We start from the raw sequence: 16,108 nt of genomic DNA, 5'->3' as shown, positions 1-16,108 counted from the left end.
TCAGGAAATGAATGCAAGTCTATGTAACAAAAGTGACAAATATAAGGTGTGTGTGTGTGTGCATTTGCGTATGTGTATGTGTGTGTGAGAGGTAGATAGAGAGAAAGAGAAAGACAGGTTTTGTGTTTGCACAGGTTAGCCTCAGACACTGTCTCTTACTGTGTGGTCATTTGCATAAGAGTGAGGTCACTGTCAGAGAGTGAGTGGAATGAGAATCACTCCCCATCCCTCCCCTTCACATACATATATACACATACACACCACACATACAGGAGTACAAACACATCACACACAGACACACACAGACACACTGACACACACAGACACACACAGACACACACACACACGCACACACACACACACACACACCCAGGATGCTGCGCAAGAGGCAAGAGGTGATGATCAGGGAGTGGCAAAGAGAATATATCTCTCAAATAGGTTCTGTCATCTTTTGCTCCACATGCTGAATACATCCAGAGAGGGGACACAGCTTTCAAAGGAAGGCTTTCTACAATATGCACTTAGAATTACAAAAAAACTCCCCCAGGTCTCTGATTAGGAAAACAGCTCAGGGCCAGAACTTAACACTATAAAGTGGATTCCTCTCTATCATCTGCACTCATCTCAGTGGAGTAAATAGCTTCCTGTGGGAATTCATTAGATTGCTTTCACTTTCACCTGAAAGAGCCCTCCTTTTCAGATCAGATTAAGTACAGGCAGAGGAGAACTCTTATGTTCTATTGAAAACCAACCTCTTTGAATCTTTTCTGTTTCTGAGAATTTAGATGCACCAAGGGTTGGTCCGGTCTTCTCTTTTTCTGTTCTATTTGGCACCATTATTTTTCTTTGCCAACCCAGGGACAGCCATTCAACATGACACCGGCTTTGGCGAAGCTTGATGACACACTCCGGAATCAATAGCTTCTCTATGTCTCTTGAGAAAGTGCTCTCTCTCTCTTTCTCTCTTTGAAGAGAGCTCCACCACAAGCTCAAGATGTGCCTTCATGGTATCGGTCACAATCTAGCTGTGTGCAGTAACAAACACATACTTTTTTTTTTTTTGTTACAGATGTTTTCTAAAATGTCTGTTTGTATCTATACTGTGCATGTGTGTTGCACTGTCACAGCAAAATGACAAGGGTCTCTTGGCATGAGCAGGACAGGCCATATGTGATGCTACAACACAGACGATTAAAGTTTAATAGCATCATCTGTTACTGATATGATGTAATGCATAGGCTGTATGGAGAGACAAACATTCTCTGATTCCCCATCTCCCCCGCCGGCACAACTGCTTATCACCCAGAAAGGATGCTTTAACCCAACTCTCAGTGGAGACTCCTAACCACAGAGTAAGGAATGAATATATATACAGAGCAAAGATTTTCTATTCCCATGAGCTCCGATTCCCTCTCGTTCATCTCCACTGTGCCACAAAACACTGAACAAACATTTCTTTCCACAACAGTTGTCTCATGTTTTAGCTGCTGTGTTTCTGCCGCCTGACACCCTATGGGCCAGTATTCAGCACGTCTTACCCCTTGATCTCTGCAGGTTCCAGTCTATTCATTATTCACTACACACTGACCACCCTCTGAATTAAAGATAGTACATGCTTTGACTGCTTAGTTTTTTCACGGGGACACACATTAGCACACTTCTAAATTAAGCTCTGTCTCTGAGATTACGAGTGGGTGCGTGCAAATGAGTGCCTCTGCATGTGTGTGTGTGTGTGTGTGTGTGTGTGTGCCTAGAAGCATGGGAAAGACAATCAGTGTAACGTCATGTATAAATCTGTATGAGTGTGTATGTGTATGTGTGGGGGAGTGAGTAGTGCTTTTAGTTCCAGTCAGCATGTGTTCTGGTGAAGCCCTGATGGACCAGCTAGTCCTTTGTTCCTTGCTGTTCACACTTTGATGATCCAGTGCCTGGGCTTCGGGGAGGGCCCTCATCTTCCAACACAGACTGATGCGCTGTCTTGAAGTCTTTCAGGGACATATCTCTTCACTGTTCTACAAAAAAAAGAAAAAAAAAAAAGAAAAAAAGCACTGGCGCTGAGCAGGCTGCATGCATCTGAATGCCAGCAGAATCAATTAGCCGGTTATGTTGTGAGAATACATTGACAAAGATGCGTTCACAACCTGCTCCCAAATTCTCTGCTTTGAAGCGAAAGCTCGACTGTTTGACGGGCAAATAGTGGCTGACGTGGGTGTCTACTGGGGAACAGCTGTTTTTAGGCTTTTCTGCAAGCATCCAGTGGATCTCCTCCTCGTGTCTGTTCCTGGGTTTGTGTCTGTTTCTGTGTGTTTGCATAGATGGTAGCCCACACATGCTCTCAGCTTTTTCTAGTGTTTCAATGAAGCTCCTCATCTTAAAGGGGCAATCCACAGCTTTTACACAAAAAGGTCAGTATATTTATCTTGAGGAGCACTATTCAATATGTAAAAACAGATAAGATAATGTCTTCTGTAGCTCTGGAGGGAACTTTCTAGTCTGACTAACCGTGATGATGTCATCAGGGTTATCTCGTGTTGGGCTTGAGAGTTCAAACTACCGACATAAAGCGCGTGTTACAAACTGAGGGCGTCAAGTTTGACAAACAAGGCAATAAGGCTAGTTATAATTAAACACCATCTATTTAGGATCCAGTGATTTGAAGCTTGATAAAAGTCAGGGTATCTCAGCTTCTGCTGCTTCAGTTTTGACCCTTGTGCTTTACAAATTTTATTTGTATTTGTTCCCCATATTTAAGGAAGTGCAATACTACATTCCAGTATGTTACAGCCTGGATCTTAGCCCACTCTCATATTTTTTGCCTTTTATGACAAGACATAACAACATTTTAGCCTACTCACCACCTCCACTGTAGAGAATTGGGAAACTTTTGAGTCAAGCACAAGCCGCCTACAGCTTTCAAATAAATAAATAAATAACAGAAATCATTTTAAACATTTGCGTCTGAGCAAACAGAGAAAGCTGCGTAGCATAGTTGATCCATATTGTCAGCTTGCTGGCTAATTGTCCTGCTCTATTCATGAATGCATGCAGGTTTGTTTATGTTACCCTGAGATGGAGCGGACGCTCACTTCTGATTTAGCTTGTTTGCCTAGAGAGGAAGTATTGAATACAAGACAGTGGTTTGTGGCTGCAAGTCTGCAAATTGCAAAAAAAAGGACAATGTACACATAGTGCTGTTTTCATTGCTGCCATTACATAATAAAGGGAACCCTTATAGAGTCCCAGGAAACTACTTCCTCTGTTTACTTTCACTCAAAGACAAATGGTGTCTAGATTTCTGTCAGACTGAAGTTTGTTTTGTTTTTGGAAATCTGGGAGGCCTGTGCTCGTTATCAACATTGATCTTACGGTGGTATAATGGAGGTGGTAAGATTTTAGACAAAGACAAAAGTCAAAAATAGTCAAGACAAAAATAGAACAGTTACATGTGAAATGTAAATGTGGACGGAGGGAGCAGACACATTTACTGATATACTGACACTCATATGGAAGTTTCTTTGTATTCTTTGTATGGTTCTGTTGCATCACTGGCCATAGTTTTAACTCACAGTGACTGTAACATATTCACCAATACACTAAAATCAATCCGTGTTATGTAGAGTACAGTATATGGTAAGTGATGTTATGGTTGTGGAATTTTGTTAATTTAGGTGTCACTTCATCAAAGGAATCATATTGGGAGGTAAGATCAAAATTTCATACTTTTTTTAGATATTTTTTTAATTAAAAAGAAAAAAAAAAGATCCCAAGTGATGAGAGCCTCTATTGTAGCCTGTGGTTGCCATAATAATAAAATGGGGCGTGTGAGTGTGTGTGTTTGTGCATAAGAGAGAGAGCGAGAGAGAGAGTGAGAGAGAGAGAGAGAGAGAGAGAGAGAGAGAGTGTGTGAGTGAGAGTGAGACAGCAGCATCTAGTCTGTATCCAGTAACAGCTGGTGTAGGGGCGTAATGACCTTTTGTCTCCCGGCGGTCAGGTACGGAGAGTGGGGCGGGGATTCAAAAGGAGCCGCTTCATATCGGACTGGTCCCGGCGTCCCGGACAACAAATGGCCGTGAACCGACAGAGAGGGAGAGTGTGATCCAGGTTTCCTTTTCTCTCAGTGCGAGCGCAGTGTTAAGAGCTGCCTCCATGCTCACATAGTAGGTTAGAGAGGGCAAGAAGCGCTCTTTATTCCCACACTCAATACATTTCATCCGTCTGGCAGGAGAATGGGAGAGTCCTGTTGACACCACGGAGAGATACACGCTGAGACCGACTATGGCTGTGGACGGTAAGAGCGCTCACTATTCCTTTAAACTGAGGCTTTCCTAACAAGCCCCACAGTGTTCACTCAGACACTTCATGTTTAATTCATTCAGTTCACAGTGACAGTACACTACTTTGTGATTTTTAAAATCTCATTAGAAACATTTTCATACAGTATTTCTATATGGGCATGTGTCTGTTTTGAAACCTTGTGATTGCAATAGGGAGTTATGTGTTCATCAAAAGCGTTCATGCTGTAGGCTGCAGCTGTACATCTACTATATTTATAATTTCCTTGATTTTGGAACAACCTACACATTATCTTCTCCAAAATAAATCATCAAAGTAGTTTCTGACAGGGTTTCAAATGCTGTCAAAATGGAGTGTGAATGCTCCTCTTTTCTGTGAGGTTAACTTGAGTTTGACATAATCCACTCTGAAACTTATTCTCACAGCCTATGCATTACATGCTGTCAAGTAGAGCTGAAGTCTTTCATTGCAGTGTTTTGGGATATTTGAATATTCATTGCAGTCAAGTATTTCTTGCAATTCTTTAGAACTGTTCCCCATGCTCTGTTTGTACTTTATGGTCTATATTTGTGGGCCAGCACATGGCTCACCTGGACAGATAAGAGGCAGTATTCAGCTCAGGAATACAACAGTGAGGCAGCATTATTTGTTCTTCATTCTTAAAATGGTGTAAACAAATGTGCTCTTTTGTACAAAAATAAATATCATGTTGTTCTGATATTTATGAACAAAGGAGTGGACCCCAGGACTAGACCAGGGAGGGTTTTATTTGATTGTTTCTTTCTTACATAACCAAGAAAAAGTGAAACAAGCCTACATAAATACAAGTTTGCCATGAAAAAAGGAGTATCATTTTTGTAGTGTAGACTAGGAAAATATATTTTTCTCTTTTGTGTTTTTGGGTTAGGGCTGCAACTGACAATTATTTTCACTGTCAGAAAAAATCAGAATCAGTCAGAAAATGGTGAAAAATTCTGTCAAATTACGTCAAAAAGCCCAAGATAACATCAAATTGCTTATTTGGTCTGAGTCAGCAGTCCAAAAGCAAAAGATGTTCAGTTCATTATCAGATAAAACAGCAGGAAATGATCACATTTGAAATTTTGATTATCAACAGTCATTGCTGATTAATCTTCTATTGACTGATGATTAATTGAATAATGCTGAAATCCAAACTAGTGTCAGCGCTAGTTTGGATTTCATAGAAAACTCTGTGAATCAAACATCAACCTTGATCAAACATCTTTGTTAGACGAGGAAACATTGTATGAATCCTTGGCTTTAAACTTAATGTCTTTTTTTTAGGCTTCTTAAATGCCTTCCCCGCTTCCCCAGCTTCAGGGGATAAAACCGATTAGGCATTAATATACCGTGCATGAAAAGCTCTTCAGCGGTTTTGGATTGTTTGTACTGTTGGTGTCCTGCCCCTTCTCCCTCTCTTTCCTGTGCCCGGCTGGCTGGTGTTTGCTCCAGGCTAACTAACTTAAGTGAAGCCTAATCAGAACCTCTCTCTGCTCAAGGGCAATAATGTGTGTGAGAGCATCGGTGTAGGGCCAAGTGTGTCTCCCATCTGTCCTCAGTCTGCTGAAGCAGGTTAGCTCTTCATTAGCATGGCTGCAGCTAGGACACTCAGTCAGATATGCATATATGCCCAGTGACACATTGGTCTATCTATAATTAATCCATAGTTTACTTAAGCATCATTAATTTACACAGAGCCCTAGGGCGTTGACACCACCCTGACAGCGTGCTGTGCCACTTAAACTGTAATGACTGTTGGTCCAAAAAGACTATAGCACTGTTTGAAGACACACACAGGGTGTGATTTACAACCCGTGGCGATGACCAGGGATCCCTAACCTCTTTTATACTGCACAAAAAAACTAACATCTGCTAACATCTGGCTTATGTCGTCAAGATTTACTATCACTCTTATTTGAGAGGATTTTAAAAGGTTTCATGCTATTTGATACAAAACCGGATGACTGTTAATGGTTGGTAATAATTGAAAAAAGATCAAATCTGTAATGACAAATAGACACAATCAAACTACTCCGTCATTAACTGTGGCACATCCTGGATCCCAGTTTGTTAACCGTGACTGTTTTAGGTGGGGCATGTACAGGATAATAGCTGAGCTGATTGGTAATGTTTGCATTGATTTCCGTTTGTCAGGAGGTTGCAGTTTCATTGTTAGGTGGGCTGTCAGCTACAGGCCGTGACACTATCAATTCCAAAGGATGATCTGCATTTTAAATGGTATAATAGACATTTTTCGTCTCATCTTCATGTAAATTGCTGAGAGAATTACATTTTCCTCCTTGCTGCGTGCTGCACAAGCAACTCACGCCACATAATTATGTTGTCCTCCATGTTTGGCTATTCAAAGTGGGTGGAATTCATCAGATCTTTGCTTAAATCACCCAGGACATCTGGCTGTATTGTCATATCTGAGATAAGCAGCCATATGAATGATGCTACATGGGCCATTGTGTTGTCCAGCACACAACATCCAGGAGCAGGGATTTTTTTCAGAGGAGGACACAGAATGGTTTTTACAGGGAATGAGTTGAATGGTTAGAATGGTTTACCCACTATTTACATCAGGAACAATCATGGGAGGGGGTGGGGGGTCGCTACCAATCTGTGAGTGTGTGCTTGCATGTGTGTCCACTCCAAGAGGATGCCATGTTGGCCTCCAGCCATCCATATACTGCAAGACATATGCACACAAAAAGCAGAAAGGGAGCTGCTGTGCTCACCATCATCTTGACAGGCCCACATGGAGACGAGCACGCAGCTGGATCTCCATCCAAAAACAACCCATTTATTTATCTCAACCCCATGTTTCTCTGAGCATGTGGATAGACAGGGAGGGAGGGAGGGAGGGAGGGGTGATGGTGTCTATTTGCTGCCTTCATGATGGACATATGAGTAGGAAGGAGGCTAACAGATGTGGGGAAATGTGTACACAGCAGACGTCTCTCAGTAAAAGAAGATTTAATAGGAATTGCTTCCTTAAAGGACACTGAAATGATGTAGGCGTGAAAACACGGATGCCTCTACTGAGGAAAGTATTACTGGCATAAGAAGAGAATGCATGATGGATTTCTTGCTTCTAATCAAATAAGCAACCATCATTTTATTTTACAGCTGTCCATCTTGTCTCACTGAGCGATCTATCTTGTGTTGAACCAAGGAGCTGTTAACCCTTTCCTCAAAACCTCCACAGCACACAAACGCACCCACCCTCTCTTCTGATCAGGTCACACAGTCGTGTGCTCATTCAACTGTGAAATAATTGCCCCTTTCCTGCTCTAGCATGAATTTCCAAGCCGTGTATGTGTTTGTGTGTGTGTGTGTGTGTGTGTGTGTGTGTGTGTGTGTGTGTGTGTGTGTGTGTGTGTGTGTGTGTCTGTGAGTGTGTGTGTGTGTGTGTGTGAGGTGTGTGCATGTGTTTTACTCCATGTGTGTGTTTATGTTTGTGTGTGTGAACATGCAGATGAAGCAGAAGGGGAGCCAGCACCTCAGTGGGTGGGATGATGGGGGAGTGTTAGCTCTACACAGACAGATACACCCTTTGTTGTTTTTCTGGCGTCGCCTGCTGGAGACACCGTCCATTTGGCGCATTTGGTGTTGGAGCCAAATGTGTTTCTGGCCTCTGCAGTAAAGTAATATGGTAATAGTGTGTTAACCCTCTCAGTTACAGTGGCATGGTGGGGGTTGTACAGCAATGTGTGTGTATGTGTATGTGTGTGTTTATGTGTGTGCTAGAGAGCATGCAAGCTGTTAACCTCTTTCCCCTGTCCATCATCATCCCCTGCTTCCTCACAGCAGGGAGTCTGTCACTCAGTATAATGCATGGAGAATCCTCTTGAACACACACACACACACACACACACACACACACACACACACTCCTGTCATCCATTATCAACTCTCTGATCCACCGCAGCTCTGCCGCTGCACCTGGCCTGAGCCTGAGGATTGTAGACTCGCAGAGAGAGGAATAAAAACAAAGTGGACAGAGGGAGAGGGGAGACAGAGAGGGATGTGTTTGTGTAATCCAGCACAGTGTCTGAAAGTCTTACAACTTGGGTCTTATTTTCAGAGTGTTGGCTATTATTTCTACTGGTTGTGATAAGGTTGTGATAATCTAGTGCTATAAGAAATACAAGTTTGTTAGCCAGGTTATCTAAAACACTTTACTTGGAGGAAAGACCACAAGCGAGCGCACCTGAAATGTTGGTAACAATCCCTCATTCGACTGGAAAACTTTATTGAATTTGAAAGTTGGAACAAGGAACAAGGTTATGGAGAGATGGACAAAAGTTTGGAAACGAGATCCAAGTTGCATTAAACAGAAATGATCCTTAAAGGACCCTGAGTTACAGTGTAATACTATATCTCTGGGTGAGGGCACTTAGACTATTGCTCTCTATAACAGTAATGCAATAATCAATTTTACTCAAACTCAGACATCCATTAGGGAGCTGCTGTTGATGGGGGAGAATATTTTCAATGAGTTATCGATCTAATGGATTTGTCAAGTGGTCCTCTCAGACCAACCGCCAACTGCTTTGACCTCTGACCCGTTGTGTTGCACTGACATGGACAGAGGATGATTCAGTAGATAAACATTTACACTCTGGTCCTACAGCAACTTTCAGAGACTGATGAAATGGTAAAAAAGAGGTGAAGCCAACTTCGGTGTAAATCAGCAGTGGATTAAAAGGAGCAGAGTGTGGTGGACTTTGGATTCTGTTCTGCGGCGTCACACTTCAACTGTCTCATCCAGTCTTGCCCTCACTGCTAACCTTGCCATGCTGTTAATACTTCCAGAAATGACAAGGCCTGATCCAGTTCTGATCCAGTGCCCTTGTCCCGGGGTCCGACTTCTCCCCTTCCTGCCTCTTTCCTTTCCTCTTCCCTCTCCCTGAATTAGAGTGCGCATAGGCCCATATCCAATTTCTCTTCTTTAATTAGCCCTCTGCACAGGGAGAGGGATCAAGGGAGAGGGGCTGAAAGGGTGTATGGACGGATGAAAAAGAGAGAGATGTAATTTTTCTGAAGGATTGCACTAATTAGCTATAATTTCATACAGAGGTTGTATCCCTCATGTACCACACTGTTGTTACTTACTGACTTAATACTCACAAACTCAATCACTGTCTCTCACTCGCCCTCTCTTCCTCGCTGTAGTTTTCTTCCCACACATACTTAATCAATGTAATCAATGTGTTTTGGCCTTTCACATGAAGCATTTGTGTACTTTTATTTCAGACTATAATTATGTTAGTGGAATTGTAATGACTCAATTCACCATTTATGAATATCGTCCATTGTTGCTCCCCATCATTACCATCTGTCCTGAGAAAATGAGATAGCGGCGAATGTGATGAGGCCATGTTCCACTAATGTCCTGTGTCCTCCGTCTCATCCGTGGCCAGATGTCTTTCAGGCGGCAGTTTCAAGGAGAGCAGTCGGCCCCCCCCCCCCAACCCACACTCTCTATCCTTCCCATTAGAGTCTGCTAAACAAACAGTCTAATTAAGTGTGGCCTTGTGCGATAGGGTAAGCTTGGAGCTTTTCACTCTTTGTTAATAAGTTGGTCTGCTCCTCCTTCTGAGTGCCAGGGGTCAGCGGAGCCCGTGGTGCAGATTACCCATTAAACCAAATGGCTAATGGCTGCAGCTACACCCTAACAAGGCATTCATCCTTGCACACTCAGGAGTACAAGTCACGTTCGCCCACTCGAAAAGCAATTACAACGCCACTCGCAATCTAGTAGCATGGTCTGCGGCAGGTTTGATCTGCATGTGAGATAGTTTATATGCATAATACAAAACTATCCACGTATATGTGTGTGTGTGTGTGTGTGTGTGACTTTGAAACAGAACATGTTTTAGGCTCATTCCACCCATCGGTCATACCTCGTCCAAAAATAGAAATCAATTTTGCTTTCTGTCCTCCCCTCTTATCAGCCTTTTAGCTGTTCCCATTCTCTCTGCTCCTCCTCTTGCTGCTCCAGCCTATATTTCACACTTTTTTAACATCGTCCTACCGCCATACGGCTCACCTTCTGTTGCACTCCTACTTCTACATTCATATTCCACTCTCTCTCTCTCTCTCTCTCTCTCTCTCTCTCTCTCCTCTCGCTCTGTCCCCTGATGTGTCTTGTAATAGTGTCCTTTGAATATACAGAGTCTATGGCCTCTTCCTCTGGCTGTCACAGTGCTGCCTGAATGGGCCCTCAATTTACCATGTCAATAGGCAGCCAAGTGTCAGCGTGTCAGCTCCACAGCTGAGGTGGGGAGTAAAGAGTTGTTTCAATGCAGCTCAACTCTCTGTGACTCTCTCTAACCCCTGGAACTAATATTCCCCAAACTTTCCCATATTCTCTCACATAGTCACTGCATGTGTTATCCGTTTTCCATGTTTCCTCTAAACTGCACTTTATTCCCTCGTCCATCTCATCATCTCATATATTTGAAACATTCTCTCACTGCTCTCTCTTGTAATCTCCCTATGGTATCTCTCTGGAGTTGCATTAAAAAAAAAGCCCCTCCCAAATCGCATCAATCCCACAGTCCTTTGCATGCTCATTGAACATGTGAGATTTTCACAAACGTTCCCTTTTTTCTCTCACTCACTGAACCCAGGGGAAGCTCGTGCTTAGATATATAAAAGCCATATGGCACTATCAAGAAATGCCTCTTGGCACAGAAAATACATATTGCAGTGATCTATAACATGCTCTGACTACGTGGATATTTCTGAGTAGTTTAATGTGATATACATGTTTGTGTTTGCACGTACATATAATCTGATTTTCTGCCTTTCAGCCATAAGTACGACATCGACTGTGACTCTGATTGTCTTAATGTCACAGCCCAGAAAATGTCCTGGAGGCTGAACAGAAGAGATCCCTTTTAGCCTAAATGTAACCCACTACCTCATGTGACCTGACTTCCTACTAAATGATTCATTCTCACAAACAGATTGCGACTATGATGCCATAGTCTGTTATGCAATATATATATATATATATGTAAGAAAACAATCATATAAATAGATACATATACAGATAAATACTATGATTGTTTTCTTGATTTGGAATCTTCAGCCTGTTCTATGAGGATTAAGTGTAGCTTAAATCTTCATGGATGTCTTGATATAATCATTTTCTTTGGATTTGTGGTCGTATTAATCTTTTACTTTGGTTTTTACTTCCTTCATGTCAAATGGTGGGAAAACTGGCTGTGACTTTGTGCACTGTGTGTGTACAATAATGCTCTTTTGAGTGTCTGCACCCTTTTGACCTGATTTTGCTGAAATCCACTGAGACGTGCGGCTGTTGTACCTTATCCGTAGATTAGGAGGGATTTGTCCCATAGGAGTCGTACACAGAGGCATCGGGATGTGGTTGCCTCAGTGCTGCATTGGTCACAAAGGCTGTAGGACAAAAAGACTCAAAAATCTTGCAGTGATACATGTAGTTTTTGACTCTGTACAAGCACCTAGGGCATTGTATGACTTCTGCACATCTTGACAGTTGCTTTAAGAAATAAACAGCAGTTTGTTAGAGTCCCAGTGTATCGCCCTAAAAGCTGTTATTCCTTCTCATTCCACTTCATCTGGTTTTGTCTTGTCCTCCAGTCCTCCTGCAATGCTTTTATGGAATTTTTGGCCCAGAAATAGTTGTTATATTGAGCTAGGAATGACAGACGTTAAAGTGGAAGCAAGACCAAACTATTGTCGCGGGAGGCAGCCAAGGTTACAGGCCTGTCAGTCAGAGTTAGTGGGGGCGGGCTCTAAGCTGTCATCCCAGCATTTCGGTCTCGCCCTACATATCAGGTCACTGGTGCTCTGCAGGCTTTGGGTCTTGGCAGGAGCAAACACACACACACGCAGACACACTCATACTTCTGCACACATCATAGCCCAAGCTACATACATACAGTTTATGCCCTTGTGTGCACATGTGTACACAGGCGAGCTGAGTCACAGTACAAGATTTTGAGCTGGGAAACACAAAAAAAAAAAATGTCACAAGTCACATATTAAGTTCGCAGAGAGACTCTGTGTCTTCAATAGAAGGAATGAAAGCCTTTTAAAATGGATCACTGGCGATGAGGCAGATTTTAGGAAAATTTTAACACTGGTTTAGAGGCCTCCATAATGGGTGACAGCAGAGAAAAGCACTATCAGGGATTTCAGGTCGGATGGGCTTGAGGTGCACCTAATTTGGTTTAAAGTGAAATAATTAAGCATTAGATAATAAAGCTCCTCTCTCCTGTCCTCTCTCATCTAAAGTGAAAATGGCCCACAATCAGCCAGTACATTAATATGAGTAGATGTAATGGATGGGTGTGTGTGTGTGTGTGTGTGTGTGTGTGTGTGTGTGTGTGTGTGTGTGTGTGTGTGTGTGACATAGAAAGAGAAAAATCGAGTAAGCGGGGTTGCTCATGCATGTGCTATTAATGCTCCATTGTTAACATGATGTGTCTGTGGGATAATTGGAGTGTGTATAACTTTGTGTGTGTGTGTGTGTGTGTGTGTCTGTATGTGTGTGATTGTCTGTGACGTCTGAGTAGCTGGGTGATAATAAGGAAATGGTTCAGTGGAGTGGAAGAGAGAGTGGGAATGAGAGCTGGTTTGGCACTGCAATGTTGGAACAGAATTACTGAAATCGCTGTGACACACACCATGAGAAGTGGCAGTGTCAGTGTTAACAAGCCAGCACACACACACTCACACACACACACACACACACACACACACACACAAATGCATGATTAATTGTTGGGTCTCTATGAGGAGCCCTGAGCAGTCACTGCTACATCGTGCTGTCTATGAAACATCTGGCGTCATTAGAAGTCAACATAAGGGGAGGAGATCAATACAGAGTTAATACTGTTTGAAAACCTGACAGTGACAGTGCGCTGTGATGTATTTGCCACAGAAAATAAGCAAAGGAAGTTGGTTTAAATCACATAATTACATTCACTATTACTGGTGTGATTGTTTGTTAAGAGATTTACTATTGTAGCTGTGGATGGCAGCCTGTTCAATGAAGGCATATTGTTACGCAATCAAATTTGCAGAGAAACAGACACAGAAACATTCATTAGATGCCAGTTCTATATAAGATAAGACCTAAATCTTGCTGTGTGCTTGTGATGTGACATCTAAAGCTTCCCAATTAGCATGTTATATCTTGTTTGTTTAATCCATACAAAACATGAAATGTAAAAATGACAAGAAATCTTTACATTTTTGTACAGATTAAACAAACAAGATATATTGTATTAATTTAGAGGTGCCAGGCTAAGTGTTTCCCCGTGAGTGAGTGGAACACCTGCTGCATCTGTATTTACATTTAATACAAATTTAATAAATTTCCTCATAACTCTGGGAAAAGGAAAAAAAGAAGAGTAAGCATATTTCCGAAAGTGTTGAACTGTGTCAAAGCAAAGGTAAGAAAACCATGAGGAAATAGGTGAAGAGTGCGGTTGGAAAAAGAGGAGAGATGAATGAAAGACAGTGTGTGCATGTGTGCTCAGAGTTAAAGATTAAGGCGGGAAGGGAAGTAGCAAGGTTCCCTTGAGATCTTCTGGCCTGGACAAGAAGCTCCTGCTGGGATTTTGTGTGTATTGATATGTGTGTGTTTGTCTGCATGTGTGCATAAGGGCTACAAAGAGCTTTGATTCTCTCCTTCGTTTGATCCCAAACTGCTCCTTTTGTACCAACTGCTGTCTGCTGTGTTACCTGAGAGTGCAGCCTCAGGAAACCATGTGAGTGAGCAAGAACAAGTGTGTGTGTGTGTATGTGTATGTGTGTGTGTGTGTGTGTATGTGGGGCGAGAGGTAATTGGCATGTCCATCTGACTGAAAGTCCTGGGCAGTGCAGGAGTGGAGCTGATAACATGGCAATTAAGCTGAGAGAGACAGACCCCCAATCAGCACAGCACGCTGCTGAGACCCTCAGTGACAGGTAGGACTGCGGGGAGTGAACACAGACACAGGGAGAATGGGCGAGTGCCCCCTCCCAGATGTGAGCTAATTTGTCTCGCTGTTAGACTGAAAACAAGGAAGCTCCTGAAGGGCTTGTCCCAAACATGGCTGACTGTATTGTGCACATAAACCATTCACTCTCCAACAGAAAACACCTGCTGCTGCTGCTGCTGCTGCTGCTGCAGCTGCTGAAGAAATCTTCACACTTTAAAAAGAAGCAGAGTGCTGGCAAAGTTTCTGGTTCACATCCTTTGTTGCCTATTGAAATTATCTTTGGAATGTGTGGAGGAAGTAGAGCAGAGTTAGTTTATGACTCTGTCTGCTGCAATTCTCCACTCACCTGTCCCAGTTGTATTGCCTAAGCCTCTCCGCGTGGCCCCCTGCCACAACCGTTACATCTTCTACTCTTTCTTTCTTTCTTTGAGTCATATTTCAGGCTGACACAAGTAGTACCACCACGGCCGCCGCCACTGACTTGCTGTTTCTCATCATTCATGCTGCTTACGAATCTACAAACTGTCGGCAATTTTCATTCTCTCCCTGTCTATCACAGCTTCAAAACCATTGGCACATTTCCCTCGTTTCTCACTATCTGTTTACCTCTCAGCCTCTGTAGAGCATTAACTTTTATCTTTTCTTTTTTTTATTTTTTCACCAGCTCTCCGCCCATTCTATAAGCCTATTTCCTCCTCTTTTCATTCCTCTTTATCTTCTTTTATCCCCTCATCCTGGTCTCTTTGTGTGGATGCAGGGATGGTGTAGTGCAGATTATCAACTCACTCTCACAACGGTCATTTATTCACTTCATTGTTTGCAAACCCCTCGGTGCTCAATAACCTTTGTGTTTGTTTGTGCAAGCGTGTGTGTGTGTGTGTGTGTGTGCGTACGTACATGTACATTTGGTGCCATTGACTGGTTGTTATTTTTGACACGCTACACTGCTCAGACATTTCTTCTCTAATATGTCACAGAGGTTTACGAGCACCGACATACGTGCACAAACAAAGTAGGGTACTTGTATGAGAGTCATGGCCTGAGGACACACAATAAAGTATTGAGTGCTGAACCATTCCACATCCCATTCCCTCACCAGGCCACAGCGTGAGTGCACCACATCGATTTACAGACCACATGTGACAATCCCAATGAACTGCAGTCCATTCTCATCACCGTGGGCCTGTGTGTGCATGCCTGAGTGAGAGCCAACTTGAACACAGACTCCACACGGTTCACTCTGGGAAGTTTAACCTCTGCAGACAGCGGCCATCTGCTTGTGGGCAAATGTGAAGAGTTATAATGTCAGAATCCAAGGAGCTGGTTCCTCTATGCTCAGCAGACAAAGTGTGGTGGATCCCTGCCGGACGGCCTTGCAGGCTATCACTGAAGGTATTTGTGTTGTGAATTCAAGGCGCTAGCATGTCACATTTTGTTTGTGTAAATTGCTTCTTTGATTTTGGTTTAGAGAAAAAAAAAGAAAAAAAAAAGGTAATGGTAAAACCTATTTGTATGATTGCTTCAGTCACTTTAGGATTCATTGGCAGACCATCTGGCTTATAGTTTGTGGTTCCAAATGATCGGCTTGAATTGCACTTGAAAAGATTATATTTTGATATTGAAATGCATGCAGACGTTGTTTCTGTGGTAACCTTCTAAATGACTAACTTCCTGCTGTTAATTCACTGTGGGCCTTTATTAAGGCAATTGTGCTAAGATGGAAATGGAGTATTTCAGAGCTTTAATATTTTGTACCCAAACATCCGTTAATCCACTCCGGCAGAACATTTTACCAGTCAGGGGAA

General features: G+C 42.7%; 1 protein-coding gene across 1 annotated transcript in view; it reads left to right on the top strand.

The window, feature by feature from the left end:
• Positions 1–4,081: 4,081 nt before the first annotated feature.
• Positions 4,082–16,108, top strand: part of samd10 (sterile alpha motif domain containing 10) — a 49,663-nt gene continuing 37,636 nt past the window's right edge. Inside the window, exon 1 of the mRNA XM_022739232.1 lies at positions 4,082–4,288. Within this exon, the coding sequence (XP_022594953.1) occupies positions 4,276–4,288 (13 nt within the window). The 5' untranslated portion in view covers positions 4,082–4,275. The remainder of the gene's footprint in view (positions 4,289–16,108) is intronic.

This window comes from Seriola dumerili, unplaced genomic scaffold (assembly GCF_002260705.1).
Source record: "Seriola dumerili isolate Sdu_G_001 unplaced genomic scaffold, Sdu_1.0 BDQW01000043.1, whole genome shotgun sequence".
NCBI lineage: Eukaryota > Metazoa > Chordata > Actinopteri > Carangiformes > Carangidae > Seriola > Seriola dumerili.
Note: the sequence above shows the minus strand (reverse complement) of the source record. Positions and strands in the feature narration are given on the sequence as shown.